This window comes from Micropterus salmoides, unplaced genomic scaffold (genome assembly GCF_014851395.1).
Source record: "Micropterus salmoides isolate LMB-PRFRI ecotype aquatic unplaced genomic scaffold, ASM1485139v1 Ms_hic_scaffold_20, whole genome shotgun sequence".
Classification (NCBI taxonomy): Eukaryota; Metazoa; Chordata; class Actinopteri; order Centrarchiformes; family Centrarchidae; genus Micropterus; species Micropterus salmoides.
The window spans coordinates 21,897,069-21,914,420 of NW_024041151.1; the positions used below are offsets into that span (position 1 = coordinate 21,897,069).

At 39.9% G+C, this 17,352-nt stretch overlaps 1 protein-coding gene across 1 annotated transcript in view; it reads left to right on the forward strand.

The window, feature by feature from the left end:
• LOC119914603 (ephrin type-A receptor 5) overlaps positions 1-17,352 on the forward strand; it is an 83,387-nt gene that overhangs the window by 10,334 nt on the left and 55,701 nt on the right. The window contains exon 3 of the mRNA XM_038734010.1: positions 8,260-8,980. Coding sequence (XP_038589938.1) covers positions 8,260-8,980 — 721 coding nt within the window. The remainder of the gene's footprint in view (positions 1-8,259; positions 8,981-17,352) is intronic.

Here is a 17,352-nt window from a genome sequence, read left to right on the forward strand (position 1 = left end):
CCACCACATGATTATATTATATAATTATATTATCACTTTTTCTGATGACAAAATGTGCTTAAATTGTAAAGCACAGATTTGGGGGAAAAATAAATACGGATTTCATATGGCCCTACTGTTCCCACTGTATTGGTGGAGTGCTTGTTCAGAGATTGGGTGGGCTGCCCATCATATGCTATTTGGTGGATGCTTTTATCTGCTGCTTCTTCAAGCATTTTGAAGGGACGGGAATAAAGTAAAAAAAAGTCACAAAGGAAGGTGCCACTAAAGGGATGGATTCCACATTATGAAAAATGCAAAATAAATCATTTTGCTGTCAAATCCATCTGTCTCCATTAGTTCCTATAGGTCTGACAAATCCAAGAGCCATTTTGCTCTGTCCTTATCCGAACATTAGTAGACAAAGTCCATTGGGCCTGTAAAGGCCCGAACACACCAAGCTGACCTAGAAAAATGTAGCACTGACAATTGCTGACTGATGAAACTCTTTAGTGTCGCCTTACATCACCTCAGTTCTTCTGTTAAAACTTTCATTAAATGAAAAAACAGTGTGTAGCTGATGGCTAGTTGGCGGCTGACATGCACCATGCTCTGAGCCTGCATGAGAACAAAGGGGTAGTAGAAAACCTACAGATTCGGTGTTAACCAAAGACAATCAGCCCACCATTTTCAGCTCCACTGTCACTGTTAGAATGGACTTGATACATGCTCAGAATATAAACTGAGAATATGTCCGTATCAATGCAATTGCAACTTAATTGTGATCATTTTCAATAAATTAAACGCCAGTCCTGTAGTTTAGTTGTGGTTTACATAGTTTTTCAAAACTATGTTTGATTTACAGTATACTTTTTGATAACGGCTACATATATGGTAATATTGTAAAACTGGGTTTGACCAAGTATGTTATGTATATGTTGTTTTATGACGTAATTAAATTCATGTCTGGCAAAATTTTGATATTAGACCGATGAGCACTGATACAGTTGGCAGCTTTGCACAAGCTGCTTAAGCTAATGTTCCTGTTAGCTTCATTGACTGACAGGACACGCTACCTCACCCTCTCTGAAAACTGGATAAAGAGCTTTTCAGATGATAAGCTCAAACAATGATATCAAGTGCTTAAAAGTTTAATTGAGAGATTCCAACAGCTGTCTGTCTTTCAAACGCCGCTGCTGAGACAAAAGTTGCCTAGCTGAAATTGATAAGAGGAGATCATCATTCAGCCCTAATTTGCCCACAGTCTTATGCTATGTTATGAAAAAAAATGGTTAGGCTGAAGAACCATTTAGAGAACTCTCTTTCATTGACTGCCTCCCCTGATACCGCAAGCGCAATTGACTAAAGATAGCAGCAAGCTACTGTAGTATTAAAGGTGCTGGCCTAATGACAGGTAACAGTTGACTTGGAGTGTTAAGGTCCTAAACTGTCTGTCCCTACTGAGGAAGGTGAGTGGCTGTTTTTGGAGTGTTTGCTCAGGCCCCATCCACACTACTCCATTTTTGTTTAAAAAGGGAGTTTTAAAACAAATATGATCTCCGTCCACACCAGTGTTTTAGCTGCGTATCAGAGTTGATCTCTGTCTATAATCAAACGACTGAAAATGCGCATCTAGTGGCCGTTCACATACACTGGCCATGCGTGTGCCAGTGTAAACATGACACAGATGGTTTATTCCGTAGTTACAGAAGATTTGGCGAAAGAGTAAAGTACTACAGATGAAGAACAGCACCAGATATTTTTTTCCATGGATCAATAATGAGCTGGGACTTTTACTGAACGGCCGTGGCGGAGGAAAACAGACTGGGAGTCGTCGCAAAGTAAACAGCTACACGCACAGTAGCTACAAGTGTAGGCTATAAGTGTTATTTGCACAGTACAAAATATTTTAATAAAATTACCAAATCAAAAACTCTGTCAGTAGCATCGTGTTTCTGCTTTGCATGACTGATAAGACCCAATCAGAGAGCCAAACATGAGCGTCTGCGTCATCTTTTCTAAAGCCCTCCGTTTTTGCCAGTCTGCACTAAAACGCTACCCGGAGTTTTAAAACGAAAAATGGGGTTGGCAGCATTTTCAAACTTCTCCATTTAATGTCTTTTTATTGCCGTTTAAGTCTGGACAGTAGGTGGAAATGTATCAAAAGGTCCGCAGTAGTGTGGATGGGGCCTTAGAGCTGAGAATGCTGAGGGAAGACAAGGGACAGAAATGATGACAAAGATAAGAGAATGCTGGACATTAGCTAAGGATAGGTGTGACAGGGAAGGAAGGAGAGAAGCAGAACTTGGAGACAAGAAAGAAGACAGGAACCAAGTCAGAAGCTGCAAGTAGAGGAGGGTGAGATGGGGTGGAGAGGCGATCAAACAGTATTTCTGGCTTAGACATAAGATTGGATAATTAAAGGAAGAGTAGAGGACACATAGAGGGAAAATGATGATAGACATGGATGAAATGGAAAGGCAGAGAGATAATGCACTAAAAGGGGGATATTAGAGAGAATGAGATGGAGGTAGGAAGAGGGGGAAAAAGGAGGGGGATTTCTTGTATGGTTAAGGACTGCGAGGGACAGTTCTATTACAGTGTTGCGACGGTCATTGGTAATGGGTGGAAATAATAAGTTGGAGACAGCTTTGTAGACTTAGAGCCTGGAGGGCACTCAGCACAGCCGCAGGGGGTCTTCTGACGGATGTGACACACGGACAGACACGCACTCCCACACACATAATAGTCAACAAAATAAACACACACACTAATGAGGAGCTAGAAGGATGCCTATAGAGACAGTTCAGTGTAAGAGTATGAAATGGGAAAAAAACATGCAGAGGTGAAAAAGAGGTTAGGGCTGCGTGAGAAATTAAGAACCTCCGATTACTGAGACCATTTAACACCACTGGGACCAAACTCTCAATCTGTTAGCTTTTTAAGTATACACATTAAAGCATGAATTCTCCCAAATCACCCCAAAAACATCATAATGATAGCTGCCACCCTAATGTGAGCAAATGGACTTTTATTGATGTTGCTCGGAGGTTTGAAAAAATACCTCAGAAACAGCCCTTTAGGAAGGAATGTCCTGCTTGTTCAGGATAATTCACATTCTTTGCTGTCAAGAATTTCTGTAGGAGCTGTCCACAGCAAACTGCACATTATTCTGAAGAACTGGGAGATTGTTTTAAGGAAACAGCAGAAAAACATTCAGTGGGTAAATCTGAATGTATGCGTTTGGCAACATACAAAATGCCCTTTTCTTGGAATTTGGGTGAAATGACCCTTTAAGAAGAGGTTGTGTGAATTGCATAAAAGTGAAGTTGGGTGCACTGAATATTTCAATATCACACTTTTTAAAACAAATATATGGTGAATTTACAGAATCATTCAGAGACAAAGAGGCAAAGTGGAAATAAATCTACTGTAAAATGAACATGGAAAGAGTTGGGTTTTAAAAGGTACACTGCTAGTGCATGCTTTTGTTTCTGTAGTTCCTCACATTAGCATGGGTGATCCTGTTCACGCAGTATTTGTATGTTGCGCCCTGCACCGAGTCATGTGTTTGACCTCGGAGGCCCTGGTGTTGTGTTGAATAGTGACGGGAGAAGGTTGAAGAAACACACACGCAGCTCTCACCTTCACTCGTCTGTACTGAATTACTTTTTAAACAATGTATACAAAAACATATATCTATTCAATATTCATGCACGCAGGACCACAGTCACCATGAGTATCTTCTTAATGCATTCTAAATTGTATTTTTAACTAAATTACCAAATGAAATGTAAATAGTTTTAACCAAAGTTATCACATGATATGTTAATACTCCTTTTTAACTGAGTTCCCATATAACACTAAAATGAGATGTACTTTTAACATATCCACTTATTCATTGTCTCAGCCATGACATGGACTGCGCCCTTATAGTGATAAATATGCACATAAACCTTACAGCAAAAATATGTAGACGTAACAGTAACTAGCTTAAATACCAACCACAAAGTAAACACTCATGTATGGCGGGACTCGGACATGACGGAGCCATGAGGTCTCCGGCTGCTAGCATACACATCGTCTCAGTTAACAAGAAACTCTTTGAACAACAAACACGTGCAAGAACGTCTCAATCACTCAGATAAAACCACAGTAACACTGTAATGTGGTATCAACATGTGTTCATAAGTTTACAGTGCTTTGTGAGTGGTAATTACCTTAAAAGGGGAATAGTAACGGGAGAAGTTTGAAGAAACACACATGCAGCTCTCGCCTTCAGTTGTCTCTATTGAATGAGGAAGAGAAGCGCGATCCCATTACTGGAGCCCCGAGGCATTACCAACACATCGACGAACAATTAACCCACAGAGACGATCAGTATCCTCTACCTGCATACCACTTCTTAATATTACTCGCTGTATAGTTTTAAACAGTGACAAAACTTAATACTCATTCTAATATAAACATTAATATAACAAACTATTCCTGCGATGGACTGGCGACCTGTCCAGGGCGAACACTGCCTTTCGCCCGATGTCTGCTGGGATTGGCTCCAACCCCCCACGACCCTGTACGCAGGATAAGTGGTTGACAATGGATGGATGGATGGATAACAAACTATTGTAAATGAAATGTCCTGAAAATGGAATATTGTAGTACTGTAATAAACTTCAAAATGAAATTAACTTTTCAAATTAATTCTTTGATATCCATATGAATTGTAAATCATTCTGTCACATCCTTTCACACTGGCCCACCTAATACCAAGTTTTAGTTGTCTTTAAATATCCTACAAAATAGGCACTATGCTTTAAGCATTTTTTGCCCTCAATAATACCACTTTGTTTTATACTTTAGCTGTCTAACGTCTAGCTCCTAACGTCCTGCTAAATGCATCACATCAGGGAAGTAAGGATATAATTTCATGAAACCTCCTCTAACTTTAATGGAAAGTGAGTGTATCAATGCTCATTTACTTGCAAGTGGCTCATTTTAAATCATTGTCTGATGACTCTGTTGAAAGATTTAGATTAAGCAAGTGTCAACACTGGTAATACAGTAGAGCTGCCGAGTGGGAGGACTTCCAGTAGCAACAGTGGCATCAATGGCAGCCCCGCTTTATACACAAATACTGAAGCCATTTGATTCCAGGCAAAACCAGAGAAGGTCATCTGTTAAACTCCTGCTGGACTACCAATAATGGGGTGTGGGTGTGGGTGTGTTAAGCTGTGTAAATCTCAGAACAGGCTGGTGGATCTGTGTGATCTAACCAGTAAGAGGCTTAATGTCTGCACTGGAACTGACTGGGACTAGGGATAGGGACTCACACTAGAACGCACCGATCTGTCTGCATCTGCAGTGCACTTGTCGGGACCCTCGTTAACGTAATGCATTTACTGTAAGCCTAACCTTAACTCTTAAACTAAGTGTCAACCCTCAAACTGCCCTTTGAGTACTGAAGTTGGTTATAATGCCCTCACTCTCAAGGTCTGAAACTCAAAGACTCTCAAACAGGGATGCACCGAATCGTCCACCGAAATTAATCATCCAGAAATAGCACAAAAAAAAGCACTTTTGGTGTTCAGTCAAAAGACCGAATAAATTTTATCAAAAAGTTACATTAACATGTTGGCCCTGTGGAAGCAGTTTAAAGTGTCCAAGAAAGACGCAAAAATCCTCGTTTGAAGACACTGTTCTGCTGAATTGTCTCTTATCACATCCACTCCATCTGTGGCTGACTTCTGATTTGAGTGTTTCTGTCACTTGTTTCTAGGAAGGCGGTTTTCAATATAAGGAGTCTATACAGTATGGAAATAAGATTAATTGGATTATATTCACAGAAAGTATAAAACATATTACGTGTGTACATTAAAAGTAAACGGACCCTTTACCGGACCCTCAGGGCCTTGGACCCACCTACCATAGTCTCTCCAAATCCTCTGGGAAACACTGAGTAAAAATCACATTTTGACTATTTAATTTATGCAATTGTAAAAAAAAAAAAAAAAAAACGGCAAAATGAATGGAAAAAGTTTGAATGTACTTGTACTGCGTTCGGCATTCAGTGCATCCCTACACTTAAAGATACACAAATGGTTCAGGAACGGAATGATAACCAGAAAACAAAAGAGGCAGACTAAAGCAGAGGGGGATGAAAAAAAGACAGATGGAGAACAAGACGGAGAGAAGAGAGAGAAAAAGGCAAAGACAGAAGGTTGTACACAATGGCTACAGCAAGGATTGATTAATATGGGCTATTAAGCTATAACACCAGATCATAGTCTGGTCCCTCTGGCCATATTACAGTGACATGATGAAGCGCCTGTATTAGCCATGGGAGAGTGCTAGTGATGCAGATAATAGCCACGTCCCATGAGACATGCAGAGGGAATTAATGCTGCTGTCTGATACACACAGAGGCATGGATGCAGACGGTCTCTCTCTCACACGCACACACTCACACACACACACACACACACACACACACACACACACACAAGCCTGAACACTGTCATTTACATATATGCACAGGAACAGTCAGGAATAGATACACTCATACGCACACTTATAGAGGTATGGCTATACAGTACGCATAGATGAACACACGTTTAAGTGCACTGTAATTATTTTTTTCCCTGACTACAACTCCACCCTTCATCCAGGGTAAATGCATATATACGCTATAACACTATCTCTTTCTTTTCTGTCTATTACAATAGAAGGAAATGAGGTGGAAGGTATGAGGATTATTCTGCTATCTACACCTAGCCACATACACACACACAATCACACACCCCTTGTATAATTTCCTTGCCACTGTTAAGCCTTTGCTGCAACTCATTCTTACAACATTTCCATGGTTCTCAATTCTCTGTACATCTGGGTATGATTTGAAGTTTCCCAGTGCTAGATATGATTACCTAACATTCCAAAATACTATAAGCATGTTTAACAAAAGACCTTTTAACAAACTTAGCCAAAAGTTCTCGGATGTTAAAAGTTGTCTAAGGAGCTATACAAGAACTTTGTCTAAATAAATAACTGAAATTGCAAAAATTATGATTTTAAATCTGAAATTGTCTGTTACAATTTTGAAGTACTCATACTTTACTAGACTGTCTCCATTTTATACTACATACATTTACTAATTACTTTTCAGATTGGGATTTTGCATAAACAAAACACATGACAAGCTACAGACACAAAGCAGATGTCTCTAAGGGGATGACAGTTCCATCAAATGACATTTCAACTCTAAATTTCTTAAATATTTTCATTTCAACAAATGTTCAAGGCTCAAAGGGGTAAAATAATCCAGTATTTTACACAGTCGCAAAAAAGGTCCAAAATATGAATATAAATGTGTTTTTCAGAATTTTTCTTCTTTTTTACCCCAGTTTGGGATTCACCATGACCACATTTCTGATATGATAATATACCAGTCACAAAGGATGATTTACTATAGAGCAAGTACTTTTACTTTGATACTTTAAGTTCATTTTGCTACTTTTGTGCTTTTATTAATTGGTACTTTTACTTAAAGGTCCACTGTGTAATATTTAGGAGGATCTACTGACTGATAAAATATCCATAACTATGTTTTCAGTGGTGTATAAAGACCTTACATAATGAACCTTTATGTTTTTAATACCTTAGAATGAGCGGTTTATTTCTACATAACTGCGGGTCCCCCTTAAGCTTGGTTCCCCTCTTCATTTCTTGACTGGCTACTCTCTGCTGTCTCAGATGATGACATCTTTTGTCCTGTGTCAGCCACTGTAGCTATCCTACGCTCGTTGAGGTGGGTGGGGAGCGGTAGACTAGACATTAGTAGCATTTTTTTTGTCATTTGTTCAAATCCCGACAGCAATCAATAAGTCAAATGCTCTGTCACAAAAATGAATAACTCCGCTCTCTGTCGCAGGACTGTAATAAGCACAGCCAATCACTTACTTTGGTTCAAATGAAATTATTGGCTGGCCTACCCGCTTGTCCACATGCCTACCTGCGCACAGTCAGCACCCATTGTGCATGAAAATGTGTTTAGATTTTTGGAGGGAGGCCAGAAGGGAGTGGTGGGATTTTTTTCAGTTGGATTATGTCACTTCAAGTAACTGAATATGTCTTCCACCTCGGTCAGTCAGTGGCAAAAAAACCCATGATGTTCGATACCCAGCTGTACTTCCCAGTTACCAAAGGGAAGTGATCCTGTTAGTTTTATCTTTCCCTATTGTGACAATTTTTTGATACATATTGATATGATATTTTTTGTCTCAGTGGGAGGAGATCGGCGAAGTAGACGAGGACTACGCTCCCATCCACACCTACCAAGTGTGCCGGGTCATGGAGCAGAACCAGAACAACTGGCTCCACACCAACTGGATCCTGACCGAGGGTGCCCAGCGGGTCTTCATCGAGCTCAAATTCACCCTGAGAGACTGCAACAGCCTGCCTGGGGGGGTTGGGACCTGCAAGGAGACGTTTAACATGTATTACTATGAAACGAATGGGGACGAGGAGGAAATGGAGGATGGAGAGATGAGAGATGGAACGGGGATGACAGAAGAGGAAGACAGGGTTATGAAGGAGAGCAGATATATCAAAATTGACACCATAGCAGCTGACGAGAGCTTTACCGAGCTAGACCTAGGGGACCGCGTGATGAAGCTCAACACGGAAGTCCGCGATTTAGGTCCCTTGAGCCGGAAGGGCTTCTACCTGGCATTTCAGGATTTGGGGGCCTGTATAGCTTTAGTGTCAGTGCGTGTGTTCTACAAACGCTGCCCGTTTCTGGTGAAGAGTTTAGCCGAGTTCCCCGACACCATCCCAGGCTCAGAGGCCTCGCAGCTGGTGGAGGTAGTGGGCCGCTGCGTCAATAACTCCCTGCCTTTATACGAGCCTCCCAGGATGCATTGCAGCACCGAGGGTGAATGGCTGGTGCCCATCGGGAAGTGTGTGTGCCAGCCAGGATTTGAGGAAATCAACGGATCCTGTCAAGGTGAGAGGGGAAAGTGTGTGTGTATGGAGTAGTGCTAAAACAATGAATTTAAAATTTGTCTGCGTAATTTTGATAATCATTTGGCCAAAAGTGCCAAACAACAAATTGAATATGAGAATTTGCTGCTTTTACTTTTTTAAATCATTGTCACGTTCATGTTCAAAAATGTTCATGTTCACATTTTTGGTCTTTTTAGGTTTGTGAGTGCACATGCATGTGTGTTTCCTATGGGTTGCTATCTTCAGCCTGTTTGTTTATTTTTATATCCATGCACATAGTTTTTGTTTTTAGTATTGTGTGCTTTAGTGTGTGCATGGATCTGTTTATTCTTTTATTAAGAGTGTTTTTTACTGTGCGTGTGTGTGTGTTTCCCCCTAGCTTAGTAGAGGGTATTCCCCAGAGCCCCACAGCACTTTGCTGCTCTCATACAGCCACTGTTCTGCTCTGACACGGGCCCAAACATTCCCATCGTCGACCTTAACTGCCATTTCCATGGGCACCAAGGGCCTCTGTGTTTTTTTTCTCCTTCACTCCACTCCAATCTTCTTCTGTGCTGTCTTTAAATTACTAAATTTTCAGACGTGCACACTAGACTCTCAGTGGCACAACGAAATTTCAGACAAATTCCAGAGAACAGTTATTATGGCAGCTTAAAGCTTTGTGGCACAGAAAGTTGAAATGTGTTATTATTTGGTAGCTCATGAGTGTTTTGTCTCTTCCCACAATGCCCTGCTGAACAAGTGTCGGTCTCAAGCAATGAACTAAAACTCTACAAATTCTTGAACAGTACATGCAGAGATTTAGTTTACATGTACATACTGTACAAATACAGTATATGAGTGAGTCTGGATGTGCTGTGTAATAAATATAAACACAGCTTGTATGCTTACATGCAATGGACACTGGCTTAAATATAAGAGGAGGGTGGTTGGTTGTGTGCAAGGCAGTAGTGGTTTTAGGGGAGCACTTCATGTATCTGATTTTCAATTGAATTCATCACACAATGCCTCCAGAAGATCCAATAGTAAATCCTGCAGCCTGTTGCAGCAGCAGTGTCTACGTTCAAACTAGTAATAATGTAAATTATTATGGTATAACTAGCTTATATAAAACTAAATAAAAGCCGAACCACCACGGAGATGAGTTGCAACATTATTCTAATAACAACTAAATAGTTACACATGGGGCGGCGCGGTGGTACAGTGGTTAGCACTGTCACCTCACAGCAAGAAGGTTGTAGGTTCAAACCCAGGGTACCTGCCTTTCGCCTGATGTAAGCTGGGATTGACCCCGTAACCCTGTACGAAGGATAAGCGGTTGACGATGGATGGATAGTTACACATGGTGTAAATCCTAAAATGTCACAGAATTATACTCACTAATGGTAAAACTGCAGTTTTTCTGCCTCACAGCATAATGTTTTAGTAATTGCATGTTATTGCACAGTAATCCAGTAGAAACCTGATATATTGAAATGAGATAGCTTATTACGATGTGCCACAATTCCAAGTGACACTTGCAGCCATAAAGCTAATGTGCATGGTTAACATGACAATGGAACTCTATCTTTGATTGTTGATTGACAACTTGCCTTTACATCCCAACTACTGTAAAACTTCAATTAATAGCTGAGTCCCAAATAGCCCGTTTACTGGCCTGGTGTTGGAACTCATTTTGACAAATAAATGCAGGTCTCAATTAACCGCCTGGTCTGGTTTTTATAGAAGTTCTTTGGATGTGTAAAACATCTTCAAACCCACGAGTCACCCACTGTAGCTGCTACTAAGCTGCTTTGATCGTTAATACAAAGATTAATGTTTAAACGAATGATCAATATGTCCGTATGGACTTGCTACACATCGTTAGAACGGTTAGATTCTCCACAATTCAGTCGTTCACTTCATTTAATGGAAACATCGAGCCCCGAAGTATAATTCTTATTTACCGGTGTAACCAGCATGGTACAAGAGATGAAGAAAAAAAAAAAGTGCAGACACCTGTTACCTTTAAAGTGCTCTTTCAGTCCGAATGTGTCTGTTTTGATCAACAGAATCAAAACAGTTTTTCATAAATAATAAAGTTGTGAATCCTGTCATGTGCATTCCATTGCTCTCTTCTCTCTGTTAGTTTTTAGTAGCCTAGCTGATTAGTTACAAACTAACTAATAGTTACTAGCCTCTAGTATTGACTTTATATCCTGACTTAGGAGAGAAATAAAGTCTGATTTATACTTCTGTGTCGAATCGACGGTGTAGCCCTGTACCCTACGCAGTAGCCTATGCCGTAGCCTGATATGCACCAACCTCAAAAATACACCGCCAACTGGCGTTTGGTGGTGTAATTACAGAATGGATACACCGATGCACAAGGATAAATGCATGGCTAGACCCGACGCAGGAGTACAAATCATGCTTTACACATAGCTGGTGCAACCCAGTGCTTGCTTTTTACAACCAGCATATCTCTTAGCTATAAGTTCATTATAATTATGATCAGTTCATTATAATCAAATGGTAAAAATATAGTAGCTGTGTAACAAAGTGAGCACCATCTCTATTTTAACTTTGTCAGACATTGAGTCTCTGTGGGGGAGATCATTAGGACATAGCTGTCAGTATGCCACTGGCCTGCCTGGAGTCATACTGCCACAGTCTGTACAGTCACACGGACTGTAACAGATCTGTGGCTGTAGTACATGGGTGCTCATTTTATGCTGTTTATGTCAGGGCCACACAAAAACAGACTGTAGTCATGAGTAATAAAAAAGAATTTTGGGAAAGGAACACCGTTTTGAAGATGTTATGTACTATACTTGAGAGCACTACTACTGCACTCAAAAGGGATGTACATGTGGAAGATTATAAATGTATGAACTTCAGAATTACACAGAAAATTCAGAATTACACTACATCTGCAGTAGTTTCATAAAAATCATATGGCTTTCTGTGCCATGTATGCATATTTTGTATATAAAGAAATGTATTTTTTTTAATCATGGGCTCTTGGACTGAAAAAATTCTGCTTTTTTAGCTTGCTAGCAGCATTGCTCTAGGGATTGTCATGGACCTTCCACCACTTTGGTACAGGCCTTCATGCTCCCCAAAGAAAGTATCCTATCCATGGCTTTGGTGACCTCCAGAATTTTCCTCCAGCGCCACCTTAGGGTTGACATTTGTGGTTCAAACTGAAATATCTCACGTATAATCATGTAATTTGTTCATGTATCCCTTAGGAAGGATTGCTTTGATGATGCCTTAACATTTAATCTAGTGCCATTATAGTGTTAAAATTTACATTTGTCCAATACCTTGGTTAGGACAAAATTATATACCCACAAATCTAATGACAATACCATCAGTCTTAGCTGTATTTTGTGTTACTGGTAATTGGCACATATTAGTATGTTATACGCTAAATTAAGATTGTGACCATGATAAACATTATACCTGATAAACTTCAGCATGTCAGTGTGAGCTTTAGGATGCTTAGGATACACAGTACAGCCTCACAGAACCTTAGAGTGGCTTTAGACTCGTAGTCTTGTGATTCTTAAGTATGGTTATTTGAAGTAAAAGGAACACACATTGATGATGCTAACAGTAATACATTATTCACGGTATATTAGCTGCATGTGCAACACCTTTGTTAATATACACTGTGGTGCGGTTCTAGAAAAAATTGTTTTAGTTGCAAATTTGAAATCAAGCACAGAATCTTCATTTATAAGGAATAGTCAAATTGAAGTACATAATTTATAGTAATGTATCTTTTCCCTTTGAAATGTGGAACAGCAACAGGGAGAAAACAAAGTGGACAGGTGAATATGTGCTAAACTATTCACAAGGATTAGAATCATATGTTGTTAATTTGAAATGTGTTCCCACTTTTCCATAAATAAACAGACTTGCTGAGTATGGAACAGAAAATGTGGTTTGTGTCTGTATGGAGCTGGTTTGGATAGCAGTAGAGATTAAAACAGTATTTTTGTTTCATGAGACATTCCTTTCTGGTGTAGGCTGAGCATAAAAGTGGCAGCCAAAAATGGCATTCCCTTTGTACGCCTATTCACACAAGGGTGTGAAGGTGTTAGTGTGATAAATTGTGATCCTGCCACCATGTATTGGAAGAAGCCGACTGTACACGGCCTGTTTTCACTGTGCTGTTGCAACAGAACAAAGTTTTAGGGTTGTAGAAGGTTTAACTGATTTTCATTTTAATGATTGTTTTGCTTTCCAGGAAGATGAAGTTGTGTGATATGCAAATTTCTGCCATTGGTTAAACATTTCAGAATAAAAACATCACTGGCGCTGACAGTAATTTTTTTATTTTTTTATTTTTTTGCGTAGTCCATGTGTACAGCAAAATTAAGTAAACAAACTTAACAGTAAGCTTTCAGAGTAGAACACACTCCCAGCAATTAATGAATCTACAAGATGTTTGTGTTTTTCTTACAGTTTCGTATGCAGATGAGACTGTTTGAGCCTTTGAACAGAGAGAAACAGGGCAGGGTTTGCTTTCTCAGACTTGTTACCGTATGTGCTTTAGCAAACACTTCTACATCTGAATTCTGTTTTTGGGAGGTTGAAAGAGTAACTCCACTCCATACTGTGAGGAGTTACAGTATGCATTCCGTGTCTTTTGTTGTTTTGGGTAGGGGGGGTTGTGAACCTGCACTGGGTGTAGTGATTTAATTTCCACTCTATTATGTCTATTTTTCCCTCTCAGTGAATGCCAGTGTGTGTTTTTCAAAATGGTAGAGCTGTTTAAAAAGACATGCAGCATTGTTAATAACCGCATTTTATTTTACAGCCTGTTTGTGCTTTAAGCATGCTTGTCTTTTTTAGTAGACTGTGAATCAGTGGGTTGCAGGTACAATGTGTGTATGTGGAAAAAATACACCTCTGTGTAATTTTGTGGGGATCCTTGCTGTACTGGCTTTGTGTGCTGCCTAGTAGAGCATGATTTAACGCAGCCTTTGTGAATGTAGGACAGAACACATTATGGACAGCTCTTTCTCCTCCTCTTTCTTTTTCTTCCTCTCTTTCTGTTTCTCTCTCATTCTCACATCTTCAGTTCTTTGTCTCATTCATTATCTTTCTGTCTACGCCTCAGTTTCTCCTTTCCCCATCTTTCTCACTTTGCATTTCATACCATTTTCCTCTTTTTCTTTCTCTTACTTTTTCTTTAGTGACTGCCTATAATTCATTGCCTCTCCATCCCTCCCTGTTTCTCTTTGTCTGTATTGCTGCCACCTACTCTCCTGTCTATTACACTCATGCCAATGCCTCTCACTCCACTTCCCTCTCCTTCCTCCATTAAAAGATCTCTCTATCTTTCTCCCTCAAGAACCCAGTTGTCTCTTTTTTTATCCTCCTTCTCTTTCTCTCACACACTCACACACACGCAAACACACATGCACACGTCTTTCAAAAGTACATCTGTATTTATGGCAAACATTCAGCCACAGTACACCCACACAGTTCCACAGTGGGAAAATACTGAAGAACTTTTGTCACTGTACAGTAGTATCTGTTCAGGAATGCACTTTTGGATTTATGTTGATATTCATAGTTCATTGCTCTGCTACTGTCCACCTTCTGTTTGATTACTTAATTTGTTTTTTTGTGATTTATTTAAGTGACAGCATAGGATTAAAATCATTATGTATTTTTTTGTATCAGTGTAGCAGGAGTGAGGGATACATATAAAAAGAAATGATGAGACATTATTGTCTCAGATGACATCTAAAGATCTTGTATGTGGTTGTGTGAGATGTATAGATGTAGGCAGAACTTTAGCAGGGATAATTGGTGATAGCCTGCAGCAATGTCAGCCCTGCAAGACTAAAGAGAGGGAATGGGGAGGAGGGGTGTGCATCCATGGATAGATGGATGGATGGATAGATGGAATGATGGGAGGATTACAAAGAGGAGAAATGATGGCAAAAAGGGGGGGCACAAGATAAATTGGAAGATTTCTCTCCACAGAGTGTGAGGGCAGAGAGACAGAGAGATGGATGAGTGTTGTTTCAGTGGTGATAGCGATAGAGGAAAGATAAGTGAGGATAGAAGTGGGCAGATGGATGAAGAGATAGATGAAAAGGAAGGGGGGGTGTTGTAGACTGAGTTCAGCCTCACAGATGTGATTTAGGCTGAATGAATACTAGAAGGAATGTGGGAATAACTGCTGAATTTAGTGCTGAGTTGTTCTTATTGTGTATATTAAATTTACATGGAACATTATAAACCTGGTTATTTATGCCCTTTTATCCATTATTCAGCCAATTTCTATCATTTAGTTATCAGCTGGACAGTTAGGAAATAAACAATTTGTAGTCTGGCTGCCAGGACTGCATGAAACCGTCTGTTGGATTTGGCTTCTTCATCTGATTACCAGTAATAGAAGACGAGAACAACAATGCAACACTAAAAGCAAACTTTAAAGGGTAATTTTGATGTTTTAAACCTAGACTCACGCATTTTGGGTAGGAGGTATAAAAAGTTCTGAAATCCGTGCAGTAGATGGTATCAGCTGACAGCCGAACCAGCTGCAGTGGCTGCAATTTATTCCTGGAGGGCGACTCCACCTGTCAGATTTACTTTTCTCCAACTATGACTTTACCACTGTCTTCCTGCAACAACTCGCATCTCACGAGATTTCAGAGCGAGAATTGCCCTCGAGCAAGATTTCCGTTTCTGGTTAAAAACAAGGGGTGTTACTCATATGGATCTTTTCCATAATGTTGTCAGACACCTCGTATAACAGCCCATCAGTGGCAAAAAAAGCACTTTTTGTTGACGTTATTTTGACGTGCCAAGATGGCCCAAAGGAATATGTTAATATGCTAACACAAACTCCAAAAGCCTGATCACAACTAGGATATTCATGTTCATGTAAACACACTTTATGATTAAAAGATCCCCATTAGTTGTTGCTTTGGCTTTCACTTAGACTTCATACAGTAGAGATACAACATTAACATTGCATCAAACAATAAAATTATATAAAAAACGTGCATTTAGTGAACATTAAGAAGTGGTTGAATGATGGAATTTGGGGTTGAAATAATGTTGCTATAATGTAATAATGCCAAAATAGTTGAAATGATAGTTTAAAAGGTTGAATGCAATCTTGGATGGAATAAGGTTCCTTGAATGATGGGATGATGGCATATGTGCTGAGTGAAATGCTATAATCATAGTAAAAGAGCTAAATGACATACTGGAATAATGGAATAAAGGCTAAATTGGGTGTTGGAAAGATGTGATAGGGGCTAATAGGGATAAGAGCTGAATGCCGTTGGATGTGTTGGGAAGATGAAATAAAGGCTGAATGGAATCCTGGGATTGACAGCTTTGTGATGTTCATCAGATTCAGGCTGCACTCAATTCACGTGACAGAAAAAAAAGACAATGGGCAGTGAAGTCGGGGGAATAGTGGAGGAGAAGCTAGGGGAGGGTAGGAGTAGGCAGAGAAGAAGAAAAAGGATGACAGCAGATGAGGAATACAAATGAAAACGAGGACAAACTGTTGGTATCAGCAATTAAAAGAATCGCATGAAATGAAAGTGATGTGATAAGTGAACGAGAAGTGCCACTCACTGATAGAATAATAAACAATGGAGCATTTCGTACAGCGAGTGCCATCTAAGTGTGTCATGGGTAGAGCTGGGTTTCCCTTGACAATACTTTGTTTCAGTGCCAGGGCTCCCCAGATGTTCCTCTGTGTTTGCCTGCCTGTCAGACGTCACTGCAGCATATGTCAAACTCGATCTGGTCATGGTGGTGGAGCTGCCATCAGAAACCGTCTCACTGGTGTAGTAATGTGAGGAAGCTTTCTGCCTTCTCCCTCTAGAGAGTTATGGGATAGCGAATCAGCGGCTCACACTTGCAGAGCGGGGCTTGTGGTTGATGGTGTGGTGACAATGGCATTACAGTCGCTTGCATAACACAGAGATACTCATGATCGTGCTATTCTGATATGATTACCCATTTGTGCTGATAAAGATCTGAGTTCCTTTCTTAGGGAGACTTTATTTATAGTATTTAGTTTGTTATTTATAGTTAAAGAGTAGTAGTTAAATTGTTTTTTTTTTACCTTATTACCTTAATTTCATGGGGTTCCCAAGGGCAGTGGACAAATTAAACATTTCATTCATTTTCTGACATGGTTGTGACACATTACACAACTCAACATTTCTTGTTCTTATTTATTCTTCCCATTTAACTATCATCTATCTTTGATGGCTGTATATTTTAAAATAATTGTTAGCCTTGCAGCGTTAGTCCCATTACTAGGGAAGCAAGAGTGCAGCCTAAACTTGAGGATGCTAAATTTTGATCAGATCCTGCTCAACCTGAAAGATGTAATGG